This window comes from Lontra canadensis, unplaced genomic scaffold (genome assembly GCF_010015895.1).
Source record: "Lontra canadensis isolate GAN:19392208 unplaced genomic scaffold, GSC_riverotter_1.0 scaffold8, whole genome shotgun sequence".
NCBI lineage: Eukaryota > Metazoa > Chordata > Mammalia > Carnivora > Mustelidae > Lontra > Lontra canadensis.
Window position 1 is genome coordinate 29491835 of NW_022631002.1, and position 22409 is coordinate 29514243.

The 22409-nt window shown below is 38.8% G+C and overlaps 1 protein-coding gene and 1 pseudogene across 4 annotated transcripts in view; one reads left to right on the forward strand and one right to left on the reverse strand.

Moving 5' to 3' along the window:
- Positions 1-22409, reverse strand: part of RBL2 (RB transcriptional corepressor like 2) — a 51801-nt gene that overhangs the window by 28281 nt on the left and 1111 nt on the right. For 2 of the 4 annotated variants that reach the window (XM_032854462.1, XM_032854463.1), the window contains exons 2-9: positions 20341-20471; positions 17859-18059; positions 13784-13848; positions 9913-10041; positions 6123-6283; positions 5967-6031; positions 5163-5349; positions 627-793 (exon numbers count right to left, since the gene is read on the reverse strand). In XM_032854462.1, the coding sequence (XP_032710353.1) occupies positions 627-793; positions 5163-5349; positions 5967-6031; positions 6123-6283; positions 9913-10041; positions 13784-13848; positions 17859-18059; positions 20341-20471 (1106 nt within the window). Of the gene's footprint in view, positions 1-626; positions 794-5162; positions 5350-5966; positions 6032-6122; positions 6284-9912; positions 10042-11203; positions 11367-13783; positions 13849-17858; positions 18060-20340; positions 20472-22222; positions 22329-22409 lie in introns of those variants that run through there. The other 2 variants (XM_032854464.1, XM_032854465.1) reach the window with 2 other exon arrangements.
- On the forward strand, positions 7558-8465 carry LOC116865879 (annotated as a pseudogene).

A 22409-nucleotide genomic window follows, 5' to 3' on the forward strand; every position in this document is an offset into this window, starting at 1 on the left:
ACTGATCCCTCTTCCCCTGAAATCTTAAGATAGAACAGTTGGCAGCAGTCTGGTGCTTTAATCTACAGCACATAGTGCTGTTAGTTACCATCTCCCAAACTACATAAGAGAAATCTGAATGCCATGGACTGAATTTTTGTGTTCCCCCTCCAAATTCTTATGTTGAAACCTAATCCCCAATGTGATGGTATTTGGCAAAGGGGCCTCTGGGAGGTGATCAGGTCATGACAGTGGAGCCCACATCACTGGGACTAGTGTCTTTGTGGAAGAGGCCCTAGAGAGCTCCCCTGCCTCCTCACAGAATGTGTGGACAGCAAACAGACAGACCAGGAAGCAGTTCTCACCAGACACTGCACCTTGGCACCTTGATACTATTGCTTGTAAGTCACCCAGTCTATGGTCTTCTGTGGTAACAGCTGGAACACATTAAGATACTGAGGAAAAATGATCACCTTCCATTCATACATCCCATATTACTATGTCCTCCACACTCCACAGACTAATAGGGTCTGAGCATGCAACTGGTATATGATTAATAATGAGTGAATTAAGGCACTAAGTTAAAAAATTGAAATAGAAAATGGTCAACGATCAAATCTTAGAAGGAAAGAAGGGCTCAAACTAACCTTAGAATCTGTTCCAGTTTCTCACTTGGTGCATTCCTGAGGCCTGTTAGCATGGTGTGAAGACGGCTCAAGCTGTGTGTGGCCGTAGACACTGGGGTCACACAAGGGCTGTTATCCTTCACGTACCTCACACCGGTAAGTGGTGTGGAGATTCTAAGTGCTTTAGACTAAGTGGGGGGAGGAGAAGAACATTACTTTAGGTCAGAAGGACTTTCAATTACTTCACAAATGAGAATTTAAACCAATCAGACTTTATCAATACATTTTAATGAATCAAATATCACCATTCTTGGAATCTAAACATAACAATGCCACAAGGAGCTACCGCCCTCCGTGTGAAGCTGTGTGAAAGGACAATTGGTATTTTAGCCCACAAGGACGTTTATCTCTTAAAAGTTAAACCTTTAAGGGATGCCTGGGTGACTCAGTAAGTTAAATGTCTGCCTTGGCTTCAAGTCGTGATCTCAGGCTCCTGGGATCAAGCTCCACATGGGGCTTCCTGCTCAGCGGGGAGTCTGCTTCTCCCTCTCTCTCTCTCCCCCTGCTGGTGCTCGCTCTCTCTCACTCACTAATAAATAAACAAAACCTTTAAAAGAAAAAAAAGTTAAACCTTTTAAGATAAGGCATAGTTCCCTAGTATCCCTACTTCGAACCTAAGCCGAAAGGCACAAATAAGCAATATAACTATTTTTTTTTAAGATTTTATTTATTTGACAGAGATCACAAGTAGGCAGAGAAGCAGGCAGAGAGGAGGAAGCAGGCTCCCTACTGAGCAGAGAGCTGGATGTGGGGCTCGATCCCAGGACCCAGGGATCATGACCTGAGCCAAAGGCAGAGGCTTTAAGCCACTGAGCCACCCAGGCACACCTATAACTAATTTTTTAAAATATTTTATTTCTTTGACAAATTGAGAGAAGCCGACTGGCAGGCAGAGGGAGAGGGGGAAGCTTGCTCTCTGCTGAGCAGGGAGCACAATGCGGCATTCGATCCCACACCCTGGGATTATGCCCTGAGCCGAAGGCAGCCGCTTACCCAACTGAGCCATCCAGGAGCCCCAGCAATAACCTATTAAAAGTATCCCTGAGAAACAGAATTTCACAGCTCCCATCTCCTACTTTTTTCTGACTACTCACAGATTGACATAAGAAAGCTATGAATTAAACCTGGCCCAGATGGGGACGCCTGGGTGGCTCAGTTGGTTGGATGACTGCCTTTGGCTCAGGTCATGATCCCGGAGTCCCGGGATCGAGTCCCGCATCGGGCTCCCAGCTCCATGGGGAGTCCACTTCTCCCTCTGACCTTCTCCTCACTCATGCTCTCTCTCACTGCCTCTCTCTCAAATAAATAAATAAAATCTTTAAACCTGGCCCAGATGAATTCCATGATTTAACAAAAGCCCATCTAAGTCATCAAATTTGCTTCAGAGAGGTGGAACAAAACAACACTCTTGGACGAGACAACAGCCTGACCCAGAACCAGCCGCTTTCTTCAGCCTTCCTGCCCCTCCTCTACCTTTAGTTACAGGAATCTGTCTTTCCCCTGTAAATGAGACAGACCTTCAGGGAAATACATTTAAGTCAACATTCTTGAATATAAACATGAAAAATATATGACTTAATGTCCGAGAATTGAAGCATGAGTACATGTGCCAGTGAAACATCTTTTCTATTTTTTCTAATAAACTCTGAAAGGTTAAGATAGCTTAAGAGTGTTTTTTCAATATTCAGGATAAACTATGTTTCCTATGTAGTAAGTATATTTATTCTAGAGATATTTGTAAAAACACCTAGCAAAACTTTCACCCGGCAAAACAAACTAGTCAAGTTTAATGCAGTATAGATAAGCACAGAAAATCGCCATACAGATAGACATCTATATGCTTCCTCTGTGATTTAAACAGGATAGAGCCAAGACTTCCACTTGGTTTCAAAGAAATTAATTCTGTAATTTTTTTAGATCAATAAAATGATCTGTGTAGGTTAACTACATTCAGAAGGCTACTCCCTGCTCTCCCCAGTTTTCCCTGGAGCCAGCTTCCTCCCTGTATACAAACCACTGCTGTGCTGGGAGGGGAAAACACCTTGCACCTGTACGGGAAAGCAACAGCAGCCAGCAGCATCTCACACCGCCCACAGGGAGCTGTGCTTTTGCAAAGGGAACCAGGCAGGACTCCCACAACCAGCCTTCAGCCCATGGTCCTCAAGGTCAGCGTGAGGCTTCTCGGTAGCACTGCTCAGTTCTTGGCTTCAGGCAGCCTGTGCATTCTGGCCAATAGGAGTCTTTCTTTGACTCAGGTATAAGTATCGGTATTTTTAAATAGTAGGACAGTCCCTCTCCAAGTCACGACTTCTAAATTTTGGAGTGCCTCAGAACTCTAGCCTTAGAGCTCTTATTCTCCATCAGCTCATACCGCCAGGTGACTTCTCTTCATTCCATGGCTTTAAAAGCCACCTATATCCTGATGTCTCCTGACCATATACAAACAGCCCTGACCTCTTCTGTGAACTCCAGTCTTGTATACATAAACTGCCTACTCAGCATCTCTGCTAGGACACCTAAAGAGGGATCTCAAACTAACATACCATCGTAATATGGACTCTGGGTTTTTTCCCCCAGACTTACTCTTTCCCCTGAGTAAATGTCAACAGTAAATATTCATGGAATGCCTACTATGGGCCAGGCACCAAAGACTCCTCAAGACCCTCAGGAAGCTTATATTCTAATGCAGGGAGATGCATAACGATTCTTTTTTTTTTCCCTATCTTTGTGTCTATCTACTTACTGTCAAACAATTCTTTCAACCCACCCACTTATCTTAAGACAGAGAAACACTAATTGCAGAGTAAGAGGAGAAGGAAGTGCTGAAGGGGGAGGAAGTTGGTGGTTATTTTTCTGTATAGTGGTTGGTGGGTCTATCAGAGATCTGAATGAAGTGAGGAAGTAAACCACAGGAATATCTCAAAGAAACACGTTCTAGGCAGAGGAAACAGCAAGAGCGCAGGCTTGGAGCGGGGCTACGCTTGACATACTTGAGGAAGGAGGACAGAGGTTTATGTGGCATGAGCGCAGCGGGTGAGGAGGAGAGTGGTAGGAGATGAATTCAGAGAGGTAACAGGGCTGCATCACTGAAGATGTTAGAGGCCTTCATAAGGACTTCAGCTTTCACACCATTTATGCAACTGGAGTCATCACTGTCGTCCTTCTCTCACACCCTGGATCCAAGCCATTAGGCAATCCTGTGGCTGCCATCTCCACAATACAGCCCAACCCAACCACTGCCCTGGCCAAACCACTGTGAGCTATCACCACAACTACCGCAACAACCTCTTAATTCCCTACTTCCACGGGGCCCCCAAAACACCTCCTCAGGAGACCTTTACAAATGTCAGTCAGACTGATTCAGTCACTGTTTCCATAACACGTTCCTAATGGCTTTACTCCCAGTCAGAGCAAAGTCAAAAAACCTTACTACAGCATCCAAAGCCCTCCTGTCCCTTGTGTCCACCTGCCCCTCACTTTTTAATCACTCCCACGTACTCACTCACTTTATACCTACCACACACCATTCTCAGTTTCTCCAAAAAGCCAACCGTGCTGCCACTGCAAGGCTTGGCACTTGCTGTTCTCCAGGCTTCCAAAACTTCCCAAAACTTCCCAGCTCCTCACAGGACTTGCTTCTACACTTACTTCACACCCCTGTTGACGCTACCTCCTCAGAGATGTCCTTCCCTTCTAGCTCTAGCAGCCCAAGGCCCACCCATTCTCCCTTCTCCCCAATATGTTGTACGACTACTCTATTTTACTTTTCTTCATGTATCATTATCTGATGTCCTATATATTTACTTGTTTGGTTATCTATCTCTCCATATTAGAATATAAAACAGGGTATTCATGGCTGTTTTGTTCACTGATGTACCCCCAGTGCCAGGACACTATCTGGCATGTAGAATACCTTCAGAATACTCATTGAATGATTAGCAAACCAGTCTTAAGTCTGATCTTACAAGTGGGTTACCCCTAGGAGTTACCCACACCGCCTGTGCAGGCACTTGTCAGAAGCCGTACATTTTCTGTGGACATCATAGAACTGAAGGAAAACTCTGAAGTCTCCATCACTCTAAGTGGATGCAAGAAATAACACCATGATCCTGAAACTCAGTTTGACAGAATTTTCCTAAAGACAACAGATTCTCAGTTTCTCTACCATCTAGATGAAGACAGTACTCAGGTCAATTGACATTTTCTATTTCTACTGTGTTCAGTAAGTAAAGATTGCATATTTCTGGTCCATTTTTTCAAAACCCACAGCTATCAGCATGATACATTCATTTAAGTTTATATCTAATGCTCTTTCTCTCAGATCTAATCAGTAAACACAGAGACAACTTTTTCATGTAAGTATGACAAACATTTTCTTTTTCATACTAGAAGAGGTACGATGCGTGTGCGCACGCGCACATATGACTACCCACGTAAAACAGATCATCTGGCACGTTTGCTCCTGCACTTCTACTCTCCTAGTTCCAGCCAGCTCACCTTGTCGAAGTGCTGCTGCAAGATGTTTTTCATCTGCACCCTTTCAGCAGTCTCTGTTCCTGAACCAGAATTCAGACACCTGGAGAGAGTCCCAATTTCCTCTTCAGCATCCTCTCCAAGAAATATCCTTTCATCTAAATTCCCAACAGATAAAACATACTCCTCATAGGCCTTATTGATGGCTTTACTACAGGGGGAAAAACAAAACAAAACAGACAACATATACACTCACAGAACTGCCATTTCAGTTCATGTTTTAGGCCACTTAATTTTTACACTCTTTTTATTTACTAAGAAGTTCTACTAATTTTGTGAAAACTAAACTGCAGATCACTGCTAATTACAAAACCCTAGGTGTATGAAACACAAGCTTGCTACACCACGTCGGTCCTCCGTAGAGCAGGTGCACTCTGTGGACAGTGTTTCAGGGTGGGTGCCCCGTGCCAGTCGGCCTGGGAGGTGCAGTTTCTGGTGACATGCAGAGTTATCCTTCCTAGCTGCTCTAGGCATCTGTGAAGACCTCACTACTTCCATGTCATGGTTTTTAACCTATATAGTTCTGAAATAATTTCTCTCAAAAATTATGACTCAAAAGTTTAACTATTAAAGCTTTAAAGAACAGCCACACAATTTTCAATAAATTTAAAACGATGTGCTTAGAGTAACAGTTGATGTAATTTGCTACGTTCTTCCACAAAACATATTCTAAATTTCCAGGGTACAAACAATAAAAACAGTAAACTCTGAGGTTTTCTAAGTACGCAATTTAAAATATTAAAACACTGTGATAACAGAAGTACTCACAAACTCTCTCCAAAATTCCCAGGTTCTAAAAACCCCGTAAGATTTTCTTCTTTTCCCTTAAGGAGCTATGATGAAAGAAAAGATCCTTAAGTCATCATATTAAAACAAATCTTCCCCAGAAATTATCTTCAAGTTATTTCTTTACTACTTACAAACCTTTTTTTCATAAAGTTTCCTAATGTAGGGTTTCCAGAAGTGTTCTTTTATTCCCTTTGCTTCCAAAACTAGGCCATCATGTAAGGAACAGAGTTTCTCAATGACACAAGGTGGATCAGAGGAAGGTTTAGAATCCTTAGCATGAAAATCTTCAGACAGGCCTACAATGAATAAATTCACAGAACAGAGAGATCAGGTAGCATTCGATAAGTCAAATCATAATAAACAAAAGTACATAGTCTAATCAGCATGTGACTCAGCATGTAAGTATACAGGAAACAGTGTATAAGGGCCTAATTTTACTCTAAATATATCTCAAAAAGCAAACAGACAAAAGAAAACATAGGCAGTAATCTCTTCTGACACCATCCTTGGCAATGTATCTATGGATATGTCCCCTTACATAAGGAAAACAAAAACAAAAATAAAAATCAACGATCAAGATAACACCAAAATAAAAAGCTTCTGCACAACAAAGGAAACATCAACAAAATAAAAAGTCAACCTAGCTAATGGGAGAAGAAATCTGCAAATGATTTATCCAATAAGAGGTTAATACCCAAAATATTTTAAGTCCTACAACTCGACACCAAAAAAACAAAACCATCCGATTAAAAAATGGGCAGAAGACCGCGATAAACATTTTTCCAAAGAGATCCAGATGGCTAACAGACAAGTGAAAAGATGTTCAATACCACTCATCATCAGGGAAATGCAAACCAAAACCACTGTGAGAAATGACCTCACACCAGTCAGAACGGCTGGTATCAAAAAGGCGAGAAGAACAAGCGTTGGTGAGGATATGCTGAAAAGGGATTTCTCATGCCCTTCTGGTGTGGGATTATAAATTGGTACAGACACTGGGGAAAGCAGTGTGAATTTCCTCCAAAATTTTAAAATAGAAACACCTAAGATCCAGAAATTCCACTGGGTATTTCCCCAAAGAAAATGAAAACACTAATTTGGAAAGGCATGGACTCCCATGTTTACTGCAGCATTATTTACAAGAGCCAAGTGTGAAAGCTACTCAAGGGTCCATTGATAGATGAATCTCATTCTCTCTCTCTCTCTCTCTCTCTCACACACACACACACACACACACACACACACACAGGACATTACTCTGCAATCTTGCCATTTATAACAACACGACTGGACTTCGATGGTATTACGCTGAATGCAGTAAGTCAGACAGTGACAGACAAGATACCATGTGATTTCACTTATGTGTGCAATCTATAAAGCAAAACAAAGAAACAAAAAACAGACTCTCAAGTACAGAAAACAAACTGCAGGTTGCCAGAGGAGAGGTGGGTGGGGGACTGGACAAAACAGATAAAAGAGATTTAGAGGTACAAACTTCCAGAGATAAATAAGTTGTCCCCCCATGGAGTGCTGCTGGGCCTGCTGGTCTGTGGTGAGCTGCAGACGCCAGTCTCTGTTCTGTAGGATGATGTTTATTCAAGTTGTCAAGAATAAGGCTTGCATCGAGAGATACCAAGTGAAATTTAGAAGGTGAGAGGGTAAAACAGGTAACTGTGCTCAGAAATGCTTGGTAATTCAGGATAAAAATAAGGATAACACATAAATACAGAATGATGGTCCATGTAACCAACAGAGAGATCATTTATCACACTGCTCATGCTCAGACAGAAGGAAATATGATAGCTTGTGCAGCTCTCATGCTCATGACCTCCCAAATATGGTGATGGCTGGCCTGACAAGTAAGCTGCCGCAGACTGTATGGACCCGCTGCTGGTCTGTAGGCTTCTCAACAGGTTTGGCAGAGACAAGATCTATGAAGGCCAAGTGCAAGTGATTGAAGACAAAATGCAACGTAGAAAGCATGGATGATCAACCTGGTGCCTTCACTTGCTATCTGGATACAGGGCTGGCCAGAACTACTACTGAAAATAAAGTTTTGGGGACCCTCAAGGGAGCTGTGGATGAAAGCTTGTCTGTCGCTCACAGTACCAAATGATTCCTTGGTTATGATATGGAAAGCAAGGAATTCAACGCAGAAGTACATTGGAAGCATGTCATGGGTCAGAACACCACAGATTAGGTGTGTTACCTAAGGGAAGAAGGTGAAGATGCTTACAAGGAACGATTCTGTTAATACATAAAGAACAAAGAACCTCTAGATAATGCTGGAGGAGATGTATAAGAAAGCTCTCGCTGCTACATGACAGAATCCAGTCTATGAGAAGAAGTCTAAGATAGAAGTTAGACGGAAGAGGTGGAAGCATCCCAAACCGTCTTTTGCCCAGAAGACAGACCAGGTAGATCAGAAGAAGGCAAGCTTCCTTAGAGCTCAGGAGCAGGCTGCTGAGCGCTAATAAACCAAACCACAATTTCTATGAAAATTTTTTGGATAAAGACAATAATAAACTTATTCATCAAGCAGCTTAAATAAATAAATAGTCATGGAGATGAAAAGTGCAACATAAAGAATACAGAGTCAATAATATTTGTAATAACACTGTATGGTGACTGATGGTGACTACACTTACCGTGGTGAGTGCTGTGTCATGTATAGAACTGGCGAATCACTATGTTGTACACTTGAAACTGATGTGACATTGTATGTTAATTATACTTAAATAAGAATAAATAAATAAGAAATAGAAGTAAAGTGTATCACTACTCAAAAGATTTCAGTTATTCAATTATTTATCTGGAGACACTTAAAAAAAAACTAAAGAAACAATTTTAGTATACTGCTGTAAGATCTAAAAAACATAAAAATAAAATATAACTTTGCAAGTAAGTCTGACATTCAAATAAAAAATACAACTTTGGAAAACATTACTAATCAAAGTATATATAGTTTATATGCTTTCATTCCATTACACTGGGATACATTTAATATACTGATTTACAACTTATTTTTGCCCTAGACTCAGTATAAGAAAAGCTAAGTAAGAGGGGGAAAAATGAAAAGCAGCACTATGTAGAAACATAAAAGGGACTCAGGAAGGAAATGAGAGAAAAAAACATTAAATGAAAAACATTACATGTACCAAAGCAGGAGCAACTAGGTAACTAACTCCATTAACTTTAAAAATCTACCTTGCAAGACGGACAACCTAAAATTCTAATTATAACCACCCCAAAACTGAAAATCACTCAGAATCCTACCATGGTATTATTCAAAGAGCAACAGCATTACATACTAGCTCTATAAATACTGTTTAATATTTATAATATTAACTGTAAGTTATGATTTGGTCTCTTACGATAATTCATTTGTAGAAAATACAGGTCTTAAAACCTGTTAAATCCACTGCCAAAATAATCATTTCTATTCACCTTTTAGTTTAAGAGTTAAAAATTTATTTTACTTATTTACAACCATTACTACTTCTCCTCTGTAGGAAAAAATTTGGAATGAAGAGTATTTCAATAAATCCATTTTGAGCTCCTCCTGTGTGTATCAGGCATAAAGCCTGGCAGTGTAGAAAAACAACATCAGTTTTAATATAACTTTGCTACCCTGCGTTTTTAAATTCCTTCCTCCTGCTGAGTATATTTTGCAGAAACTTCTCAGGTTGTCATGTGAGACTTTACACTTTATAATATTTGCAGTTGCTTTTTCCACGGATATTTTTACAGAGAGCTCAACTCCTAGTGACAAGTAGTTATAAGTGCTCTGGAGAACCATGATGATGGAGTTTTTCAAAGCACTTCTGTTCTCTGATGCTGGAAACCTGTGGTATGTGTACTACTCCCAAGAGTAACACAACATAGAAATGTGAGTTGTCCAATAATCTCTGATTTATAATCTTACCTTTAAAATTAGGGTTCACCAGTTCTTTACGATTGGAACACTGAAGGGCATTTCCATAGACCAAGTCCAAAGCACACAGCAGAAGATGGTAAGAATTGACCAAATCATCACTAATCATGGGGAAATTACCTACAGGAATGTAAACAGTTATCGAGTATATTTGCATCAACTTTATAATATTTTAAAAGTAATTTCTTCCTTTAATTAAAATGACATTATACAACACTGTACCAAAGTTGACTCATGAGCGACATGAAATGTTCTGGCAAATTTACATTTTGAAATATTTCTCTTTAAGTCTAATAAATTTCTAAGAGCATAATAAAAACTAAAAGTTTACTAAAAACAACATTCATTCACTCAATATTCATTAAATAAGCATTAAATTCCTAGTAGCTGATCCAAATTTTATCATTTTCTTTCTTGAAAATTCTAAACAACTTCATAAATTATCTCAAACTGTAGGGAATTCTTTGTGTGAAAATACTCTTCTGTCCAGAAAATTAGTAGATATCATACACCTAATTAACACTGTATGTTAACTATGCTGGAAGTAAAATTTAAAACTTAATTAAAAAAGTAAAAAAAAAAAAAATACATGGAGACAAACAATGGTCCAACATTTCTGGGATGCAAAAAACCAGTTCTAATAGGAAAACTCATTAAAAAAAAAAAAAAAGATTAGTAGAAACACTTAAGATAGGAACAGCTGAAAAACGACTTTTTCATGTATATACTTAAAAAAGACCAGAACCTATAATCAGAGTCCTAATAATAATATTTTAGATACTTTCTACACAGTAATACAAACTCGTACAAATTAATGCAAACAGATCACAATGGATGTCTACAGCTAATATCCCAGGAGTGATGTAGATATAGGACAACAAAGAAAAAAGAAACCAAAACTCAAACCTATAGAAATATGTCATTTCTGTAATGCTAGCTTAAGTCTAATACTGAAATCAGTTTTTACAGTCAGGTAAACAGTTTTATTCTTAGAAATTAACAAATATTTCCAGACTTCTTTTATAACTTTGAGCATATCTCTTTTCTCATTCAACACTGCATACACATGCTTCCTAGCGATTTTACATTCTTATAATATCACATAAATTCAAGTTTAATAGCTAACATACATCTGAGGGATTATTTCTAAACCTCAACATTTTCACATGTAATGCCTGCCCAAATACATGCACACAGTACACACACACACACACACACACACACTGCTTTGTTTCAGGCTTTTTTTCCCCTCTCCTTTCCTCCAAAGAAAATTGCCACTTACCTCTACATATCAGGATAACTCTCTTTTTGTAAAGATGAAAACATTCAACAAATCGACGTAAATGAATTAAAGAGAATTTTTTTTTCTGTTGTCATAAAGACAAATGATAATTAATAGGTTAAGTTTTGCACTAATACAACCAAACTAACTTGCTTGGTTCCACTATAAAGATGTTTCATACTAAAGTGTACTCAGTTTCTCAAATGTAAAAGAGGAAGTGGAACCTACTGGTTTCAAGCTACAAAGCCCATCACATTGACAAGCCTAAACTTGTTACTGGTTTGTACTTGCCATAAAGGAAAAAAAAAAAAAAAAAAAAAAACCACACACAAACCAGCAGCACTATAACTTCTAACACAAAAACAGAAAGGCCCCTGAAGATCAAAATCTTAAATTCCCAAGACTGTCCCACATGACATACAAATCCTGACCTTAGAAACAGATCTCACTTGGTTAAGATAAGTTATCTTTCAAATAAAGATAACTTGTTTAAACTCCAAAGTTGGCTTATTTATCAGAAATGAGGAGATTGGAGAATGTAAAACAGGAAGTGGCACTGAGTGGTCTTCAGGCCACAAAGCTCTTCATGATGACAAGCCCAAACTTGTCACTGGTGTATACCAGGAAGTCAACGAAGGTAGGAGGCAGAAAGTTGGCTTCCATATCAGGAATGAGATCATCTGGGATTGCCCATATGCTACAGGGAAGTCATAGAAAGGTGGCTACAGAAGGGTACAACTCTCTCCAAACAACTAAATCAAGAACTGAATAAAACAAATTCAACAACTCTATTAGAAAAGTTCCTGGTGAATCATAAAAGATGGTAGTGTCAGACAGTGAGGAGATAAAGACTCTTCAGATTAAGTAATTACAGACGGAACTAATAATAAAACACAAACACTGAATTAACTGCAGAGACAAAAACACATGCCACCCCAGGTAATCAAGTGAGACCAAAATGTAAATAAGGACAATAAAATTGTTTGTAAATAGTTTATAAAGTACCAAACACAGTCACTCCCAGGTACACATGCACCATAAGAGACATAAACAAAACAGATAAAAATCCCAGAAGTCAACATATACCTGCCCACTATCGAATGACAACATTAATACCGTATATAATACCAACCATGGCAAACTAAAAGTGACAGCAAGGGCGACTGCCACTATTAGAACAGTTTATATGCGCCTATGCCTTTATTTTGTACCACTTACCCTATCACCTTTATCTCCACTAAAGAAACATGCCAGAGTGATGGAAAGCAAAATAACTAGCAGCTTATTTTTGGCAGAAGAAAGATTTTTCTTTTATTTAAATTCAATTAGCCAACACACAGTAACATCATTAGTTTCAGATGTAGTGTTCAATAATTCATCAATTTCATATAAGCCCCAGTGCTCATCACATCACTTGCCTTCCCCAGTGCCCATCACCCAGTTGCCCCATCCTCCCACCTACCTATCCCTCCACAACCCTCTGTTTGTTTCCCAGAGTCAAGAATCTCTCATGGTTTTTCTCCCTCTCTGACCTCCTCCCATTCAGTTTTCCCTCCCTTCCCTTATGATCCTCTGCACTATCTCCTATGTTCCACATATGAGTGAAACCACATGATAATTGTCTTTATCTGACTGACATTTCACTTAGCGTAATACCTTCAACCAACCATAAAGCTCAAGGAGGAAGGCTGAGCTCTCATTTAACTAGCTAGTTAAAACTCATTTAATCAGTTATAATCAGACACATCAAACCCGAGACCAATGGAGTGACGCATCCTTGCTTGAGAGCCTTTGCCTCTGGCAAGAAACGGAGAGCTAGATCTGGGTTCAGATCCTAGCTCTGTTCCTAGCAGCTAGTTTTTGGGCCTCAATTACCTAACCCTAAAAGTAAATTATTTGGGCTACTTGATCTAATAATGAGAATCTCTTACATTTACGAAATTCCAGCTCTGATTCTTTGGTTATAATTTTGTATTTTATTGGGTTTTCTTAATAGCAAAGGCATTCTACATAGTCTATGTAATTAATGTCACTTATTTTCTTCTTGAGATTACTAAGAATCATTTCTACATAGAAATATGGAGAGGACCAAAAAAAATAAAATAAAATAAAAACATATTTCACTGACCTTGGGTAAGTTAAGGGAGATGAGAAGGGGGAGGAAATAAATTGTATCCAAAGGCATTGAGCAAGTGTCTTTATCTGAACAAGATGCAAAAAGTAATCTGAACTACACATACTGAGATGAGCAGTCACACTCAAAGAAATAAGACGTGGCTCATGAAAAATACAGCTGAAGATACCAGTACAGACCACTAATGTGTTTTCAGTCCATAACTCAGAAGAATAGCTTTGAGCAGAAAAGATGTTACATAAGAACAAAATTAAAGGATTTTCCATTTTTAATAAAAGTAATTTTGGACATTATAAAGAAATTTAAATCTTTTATGAAAAGGCAATACTCAAAAATGAATCTGAGACTAAAACCCTTAAATTTTTCAGAGTGCATTACAGATTGACAAAAGTGCTATGTGAACATTTAAATAAGCTAACATCTAGATAAATATTGCTCTGTCTTACCTTTTGCGTATATAAAGAGCACCCAACAAAAATGGAAAACCTCCGACACGGTACAGGGCTGTCGCCTTTGGGGGAGAAAAAAAAGTCATGAGATAAGAGAAGCATGCGAGAAAGACCACAAGTGACTATAAAGTAGGTGAGACACCAAACCCAGAGTTAAAGGGAATAAGAGCAGATTCACTTCAGACAGAAAACATGCAAGTTCTGCTCCAACCAAATCCTGGTAAGGACAAAGCCAAGGAGAGTTCATCCCAGAAAAAAGAAAATTCTGAAGAACTCTAAAAGGTCAAGGTCAAGACAGGTAAGGCAGAAAATGAGTGACAACAGTTCTTCTAATGACATCAGCAAGGCTGATGCTACTTTCGGACCTGTGTATGCTGATTATTTCCCCATTTTTTTTCCTTTATCACATCTGATAAACTGTAAACCCAACCCTCCCTCCCTAAAGACATTTCAGATTACGTCAAGTCACAAAAGGACTATTTAATGTAACTTCTGGGCTTCCTAGAATTTTTTATTCTTTATCGTTAAGACGATCCATTCTATTTTGTCAATGCTGTCTGTTGAAGGGAGTTTCGGACCTGTTTTAAGCTCTCGTCTTTTCTACCAGAACCCCCTGCAATGTTTAGATAAAACATCTATGGTCTCCACATCCCAACAAGGAGCTCTAAGAAGAACAATCAGGACACTGGGGTTTAGTTCTCCCACTGTCCTTCACAAGGCACACTTGCTGTCCATATGCCTCGTCTCTTCATCTGCTGAACGATCATTCTACTTGGGCAGAGTTCTGTACTTAAGTCACCAGTCCCTGGCGACATTAAATGTCAGTGCCCTGCTTTTTAAAAGTGGCCTCTGGGGCACCTGGGTGGCTCAATTGCTTAAGCGTCTGACTCTTGATTTCTGCTCAGGTCATGACCTCAGGGTCATGAGACTGAATCCCTCTGTGCTGAGTGTTGGGCTCCACACTCAGCACAGAGTCTGCTTGAGACTCTCTCACTCTGCTCTCCCCACTTTCCTGCATGTTCTACGATAAGCAAAATCTTTTAAAAAATTAAAAGATACAAAACAAAAATGGCCTCTGTACCACAGGCACATGAGAACTATTCAGTTTTAACGTCTACCAAGATAAAAGCCAAACTTTTTTTTAGCTTAACACTCAAGCCACTCTAAAAACTGAATCTTTGACTTGAGAACCCTAGAATTTAACCTACTACACCAAACTGCCTCTTATTTTGCAACTTTATTGTATTCCTTCTTTATCCTATGCAATAAAGGCTCTACCTACATCTCCAAATTCACCCATCGAAATCCAACCCATCATTCCTTACTCCATGGATCCTTAGCTGACTGGCTCATGTAGAGTGGTTTAATTTTGGCTCGGAAGTTTTACGTTCCTATTGTCTTTCACATTTCTACATGCCTCCTCTCCACAACTATACTGTAAGCTCTCAAAAGACAGTGGCTGTGGGGTTTTGGTATTTTTTTTTTTTTTAAAGACTTGTGTCCTGGGGCACCTGGGTGGCTTAGTTGGTTAGGGACTCAACTCTTGATCTTGGCTCAGGTCATGATCTCAGAGTCGTGGGACTGGAGCCCCGTACTGGGTTCTGCGCTGAGCATGAAACCTGCTTAAGATTCTCTCTCTCCCTCTTACTCTCGCTCTCTCAAAAATAAATAAATTAATACTTGTGTTCTATATCATACCTAACAACATACTTCACATTAAGTTCTCAACAAATACCCAGTGACAAATTCTCAAAGTGTGTGTGAGATGTAGTACAGAGTCGTGATGAAGCACATGGGTTCTACAAGCAGACCGCTAATTTCAGTAATAGCTCCACACTTACTGTGTGACCCTGACCAAATTACTTAACCTCTCAACAGCTTATGTTTCTCCACCTGTAACAACATCAACCTCATATGGCTGTCATATAGATTCATTGAATACAGATTTATTTATTTTTATTTTTTTTTTATTTTTTAAGATTTTATTTGAGAGAGAGAGACAGTGAGAGAGATCATGAGAGAGGAGAAGCAGACTTCCCATGGAGCTGGGAGCTCGATGTGGGACTCGATCCTGGCACTCCGGTATCATGACCTGAGCCGAAGGCAGTCGCTTAACCAACTGAGTCACCCGGGTGCCCCCTGAATACAGATTTAAATCTTAGAACAGTCCCCAAAATAAATGCTCAATAAATGGTGTATGTTACTATTATTAGCCAAAAGTACTAATTAATGCATACAGAGTGACCTAAATGTAAAACTTTTAGAATAAAGTTATCTTACAATTTTCTTAACTATAATTAGGTAGTACAGATACCCTACTAAGTACAATCTAAAATCTAAAATCATTTTCTACAACACTACAAAGAGAGAAGATATTGTCTATCTTTCTGTAAATGATACAATCAGCCTCACTCAGATTTGGAACAAAGCACCTATCCAAACTTTGGAAATAGTTCTCTAAAACTACAAGCAAACTACACCAGCTGCTTCCTTAGCAGTGGGGTCAACTAAGAAAGTACAGAGATTCTTTTATTTTTAAAAGCTATTCACTTGGGGCACCTGGGTGGCTCAGTCAGTTAAGCATCTGCCTTCAGCTCAGGTCACGATCTCAGGGTCCAGGAATCGAGCACTATGTCGGGCTCCCCACTCAGCAAGGAATCTGCTTCTCCCTCACGCTCTGCCTCTGCCTCTGCTCCATTTCTCTCCTTCTTGTTTTCTCTCTCTCTCAAATAAATAAATAAAATTAAAAAAAAAAAAAGCTACTCACTTACTTATATAAACACCTTTCATAATTTGGGAAAAAAATTTATATTGAAAGAGAAGCAAAAAACAAAAGAAGAGCGCGAGCGAGCAAGCAAAAGAAAGAGAGGCAAACATTATTCATTCAAGTATAACAACTCCTTTTCCCTGACTTGTCTTGTCAACATTCTTCTAGTTTAGTTTAAAAACAATTTCCAGGGGCCCCTGGGTGGCTCAGTCGGTTAAGCAGCTGCCTTCAGCTCAGGTCATGATCCCAGGATCCTGGGATCGAGTCCCACATCAGGCTCTCTGCTCAGGGGAGAGCCTGCTTCTCCCTCTCCCTCTGCCTGCTGCTCTGCCTGCTTGCTCTCACTATTTCTCTCTCTCAAATAAATAAATAAATAATCTTAAGAAAAATTTCCGATTCTACTTTATGAAAAAGTGTGCATGATAAAGGTAGAGAATTTACTTCCCAAGATTGCCTTTATCGGGAAAGATGCAAAACACTGAGCCAGAGTAAGTTCATAGATTTTGCAGACATGATCAGAAAGCACAAATTCATGATCATTTTAGGTCCCCTCCTCTTCCCCATGTAATTTCTCTACTCTTCATTAACTGTAAACTTCAAAATACACACAGAAGCCAGTTCAGGGGGATTATCTGTCACTAAGCTGGACAAATAATAATACAATAAATAAAATAAATAAATAAAGTCAAATAATACAAATAGTCAACATAGCCAATAACAGAAAATCGAGGAGTCAAATTCTATATCCAAGGCGGCCAACTGGCAAAAATATCTAAGATCTGACTTTTGCATTTTTGGGTGCTTAAATGAAAAGGTTAAGTTTACAGAAATAATAATTCCATGCATTTTGCAATATGAAGGAAGCCCAATTTTTCATGGCCAACATGAATCAAGAAGCAAGAAATTATTATTAAAACAGAACTATTGGAAAGAAAGATTATTTATGAAATCACATTTGGTTTTTTTAGTTTTTTGTTAAGACTAGCAAAAAAGGGGCATCTGGGTGGCTCAGTCGGTTAAGCGACGAAATCCTGATTTCCGCTTAGCTCATGATCTCATGGCCTGTGAGCCCCATGATGGCCTCCTCCCTGGGCCTGGAGCCTGCTGAAGATCCTCTCTGCCCCTCCCCCCACACCCAGTGCAAGCATTCGGTCTCTTTCTCTCTCTAAAAAATACAAAAACAAAACAAAACAAAAACCTAACAAAATAAACTGAGGGACACCAACTGAGGGATCAGAACTGAAGCACAGATCAAAAAAAAAAAAAAAAAAAGTGTATTCCTGACTAACAAATATAAAAACATACCGCTGTTTTCTTCCTCTCTGTTGACGAGGCTGCTCCTCTTGAGGATATTTAAAAATGTCCTGAAAAATGGGTTCATATTTCTTAAAAATTACCGCTGAAACAGTGAAGTTTCTTTCTAATCTCTCAGTACGTTCTCTGAAATGTGGGGGTAGATTTGCCATGTCTTCCCACTTCTTCATCTTGTTAAAAAATTCAATTAAGCTGATATTAAAAATAAAAAATGAGATATTTTCAAAATTAACACAAAGGTGGGGTACACAAATATAATTAAATCAAAAATTTAACTAATTATATTACTTTAAAACGGTGATAAAATCACACCTCATGCCTCTGACTAGCTTAATCTCTTACAGATTGGTTTATTTCTCTGATTTTCCTAATCTATTTTTCTGAAATTATCAGAAGGCTTTATTTTTTAATTATGAAATAAATAAAAATAGTAAATAGAGTAATGTAACCAACACTTATGTATTCAACTGCCAAATTTAACAAACATTAACATATTGAAGAAATTTTGCCATGTTTGCATCAGATCTACCAAAACAGCCAAATTCCCATTTGTACTCTTCCCCAAACCCATGCCCCTCACTGCCTGCCCAAAGATAACCACCATTCTAAAGTTAGTCTGAATCCTTCCCATCCCTGTGACTATACTTACTACTTAGTATAGGTACTACATGGATCTAAATGTATCCATGAACAGTAAGTAGTATCTTTTGTATGTGTGGCTTTAAGATTTTAGATAAACAGTATCATATTTTAAGTAGAATTCTGCAACTTGCTTTTTCATTCAATGTTTCTGAGATTAACACTGTTAGATGTAGATCTCATTGATTTTAACTGTTAAAAATATTCCTTCTTATGAACTAGCATGACTTTCTGCATTCAACCAATGGAAACTGAGTTCTATTTTTACATTATGACCCCAAAATGCTGTAATCGACACATTCTCGTACATGTATGTAAGAGCTTCTTTCGGGACACCAAGAAGTAGAACTGCTAAGCCGGAGACTGTGCATCTTCAACTTCACTAGATTTGGTCAAACTTCCCATTTGAGGGGCCATGCCAATTCATACTCTCATCAAAGTACACCAGCAATACAGAGTTCCCATTTCCCTACATAATGACCAAAGCTGGTTTTATCAGACTTCAAATTTCCCCAATCTGATGAGAGTAACGGATACCTTGTTTTTAATTTGAACTTCCTTGGTTACTAGTGAAATTGAACATCTTTACATACATCGATTAGCTATGTGAGTTTTGACCTTTGGGAAACCACATTCTTTACCCCTCGTTTAGTGGCTGCTTGTCAAACATGCAAACATTTGTTAGTAGCTCTTTATATAAATCTGGATGCTGATCTTCTGTCAGTTATACACATTGGAAATACCTTCTCCTGATATACTCTTTGTTTTTTAACCCATTTTAGTCCATTATGGCAGAAAAGTAAATAATCTGAACTCAAAGGTGAAAATTTAAAGATAGAAACTGAGTTTCTGAAATGGAACTACACCTGAAGCCTAGGACTGTATTACTTGCACTAAAATGTTGGATAAGTCGATTTACTACAGTATATGATGATGATTCCATAATCTGACCTTTGCTTCTAAAGTTCCAATCCTAACTGGATTGCCCTGCCTCGCCTTTTCTTCTCTGTAATGATGATACTTTTGCACCTTATTTAAGTCCACTTATGCAGGTATACAGTTCAGGGGTTCAACTCTTTATGCACTGCCTCTTGTTCTTAGGCCTAAATATAATTTGGGATGGAGTTCAAGGTTAATAGACTACAGCTTAAATATTACATTTCTTCTTATTTTAATAGCAAGTGATTTTTTAAGCCATTAGGTACATAAATTTTGCCTGTGGCATTCTCCCCCCCACAAAGTGCCAAATAATCTTTTTCCGCCAATCTTTAGTAAGTCATAAAAGAAAATTCACCCAAATGGCACAAATGATAAATGTAATCAATTCAATTATACAACAGATAGAAAAAGCAATTTCTGCCTCTTCTTTAAACCATTATTTGGCCCTTTCAGTAACTGTTTTTAAGAGTGTTGCTTATCCCCCAATACAGGAAACAGAGAAGTCTTTACACACTCCATATATTAAAATACAAATCCTATACATGTAGTTTTAAGTTTAATACCATATTTAATTACCTCTACAATTTAGAGTATATCCTAAAGTTTCTCAATATCCTTATTTAGAATTCTCCCAATAATGCACAGTAAGTCATAACCTTTAATAGTAAGTTCTTCATATAAATGCCTAATACATTAAAATTTTAAAACTTTCCACTAAAGAGTAAAAATATAATAGATACTTAAATGCAGTAAAGGAAAACCATGACCTAACTTCTAAATTCAACACTCTATAGGTACAAATGCCTGGGAAATGATGAGAGGATTCTTAATATCACTACGATTTTTGAGTTTTCGTATTTGTCACATTCTACCTTTCAAACTCTGACATAGTTACCTCTGCTCTGAACATCGCAGGATTCTAGTTAAAGATACATAGTTTCCTTCAACTGTCCCTTTGCTTACAGTTGGCACAGATTTTCTGCAAGCCACATATAAGGCACATGCTAACCAGTGAAGATCATTTCCCTGTAAAAATAAAAGAAAACTGAGTTTTAGCTAATGAGCTATATAAACATTTCAATATAATAACCTTTCTAGATTAAATGGAAGGCACTGTTTTTATGTTTGCGGGAAACTGTATTTTCAATGATGGCTCTATCTATCCCATGTGCTCCTTATACTGGGACATAAACATTTTCACACTAGGAGATAGGAATCTGTGTTCCATTCCCTCATTTTCAACTGTCTCAACTAATAGCACAGGTGAAAATGTTGCTATGTACCTTGCAAGATCAGAAAGGGCAATAATGATTCCACCTGGCTCACTCTCTCAGCATACATGGCCTGGGTGTCCCACTCTGGGACAAATTAACAGTCACAGAGACTCAACTTCCTTATCCGAGGGCTGTGAGACTGAAATGAGTTACAAGTATAAAGCCCAGAAAATACAAGAAATCAAAAAAGATAAAATTCTATAGCCAATACTCTGTATTCAATATCATATTGAGGGGAGTCTGGGTGGCTCAGTCAGTTAAGTGTCTGCTTCCACTCAGGTCATGATCTCAGGGTCCTAGGATAGAGCCCTGCATCAAGCCCTGCATCGGGCTCACTGCTCAGTGGGCATTCTGCTTCTCTCTCTCCCTATCTCTGTTACTGTCTCTGTCTCTCAAATAAAATATTTTTTAAAAATGTCATGAGTGTTATTTTCCATCGTACACTTCCATGAGACTGACAACCTACGTTATCTTAGAGCATACCCGACTACAAGCTCCACAACAGTGGAGATTTTTAAGTTTTGTACGCTGCTCTGTCCCCACCATCTACAATAGTATCTGGCAAAGAGGTGATAGGGGCATCTGGGTGGCTCAGTTGGTCAAGCCTCTACCTTCTGCTAAGGTCATCATCCCTAGCCCTGCATCAGGCTCCCTGCTCAGCGGGAAGTCTGCTTCTCCCTCTCCCTCTGCCTGCTGCTCCCCCTGCTCGTGCTCTCTGTGTGTGTCAAATAAATTAAAATCTTAAAAAAAGAAAAAAAGAAGAGGTGATAAATATTTGATAAATGACTATTTGTTCATTCATTGGGTAAACTGAGCTAAGACTCTGAAGTCCAAGTCTTTCAAAAATTGAGTAATCACACATGTTTTCAGAAATAATTTACTAACCATCAACTGTCACTTGCTCATAGAACACCGGGCGTCATACAACTTAACCCCTCTGAGCTGAAATACCTCAGCTGTATGGGGATAATTACTTGTTCTATGCAATTTAAGAGAAGATCATGAGGATAAAATAAGAGCTTATTTGGAAGCACTACGCCCATCACCAAAGAACCACTGAAACCACTGACCACAGAACCACTGAGAAATAAACAGGAATATGACCCGTTCAGCCACAGCCACATCACCTAAGCAGAGGAAGGAGCTCTGTAACTCTCAAGCAGAAGCAGGGTCCACGACCGCCTTTTGTGCCAGCAACGACACAGGACCTTATTAAACCTTCAGAACAACTCTGATGGAGGCACAAATTATCTCAGATTTACATATCACAAAATTGAGTTTTGGAGTGGTGAAGCAAACTGTCCAAAGTCACCTAGGTCGTCAAGTTCTAAAGCCACTATATTACTAGCCTTCCCCCCTCCCTCCACGCTGTAGATGTAACTACGAGGAGAAGGAATTGAAATAAGATTCTATTAATGCAAGAATTAACAGAAAGTAACCTTAGTGAGTCACACACAGGCAAAAAAAAAAAAAAAAAATCCTATTATTATAATTAAACAATACCTTGCTTAGGACTCCTCATTCTACTGGCCCCGCTCTTTCCCCAAATTGTAAAACAACTTCAGAAAATCTCACGGCCTCCTGTTTAATGCCCCACACAGCCAAACAGCTGGTAAACAATCCAGACTTCCGTGTCACTTCCCATTGGTCCATAAAGGGGAGGTGCCTACAGAGTTGAGCCTCACTGGCT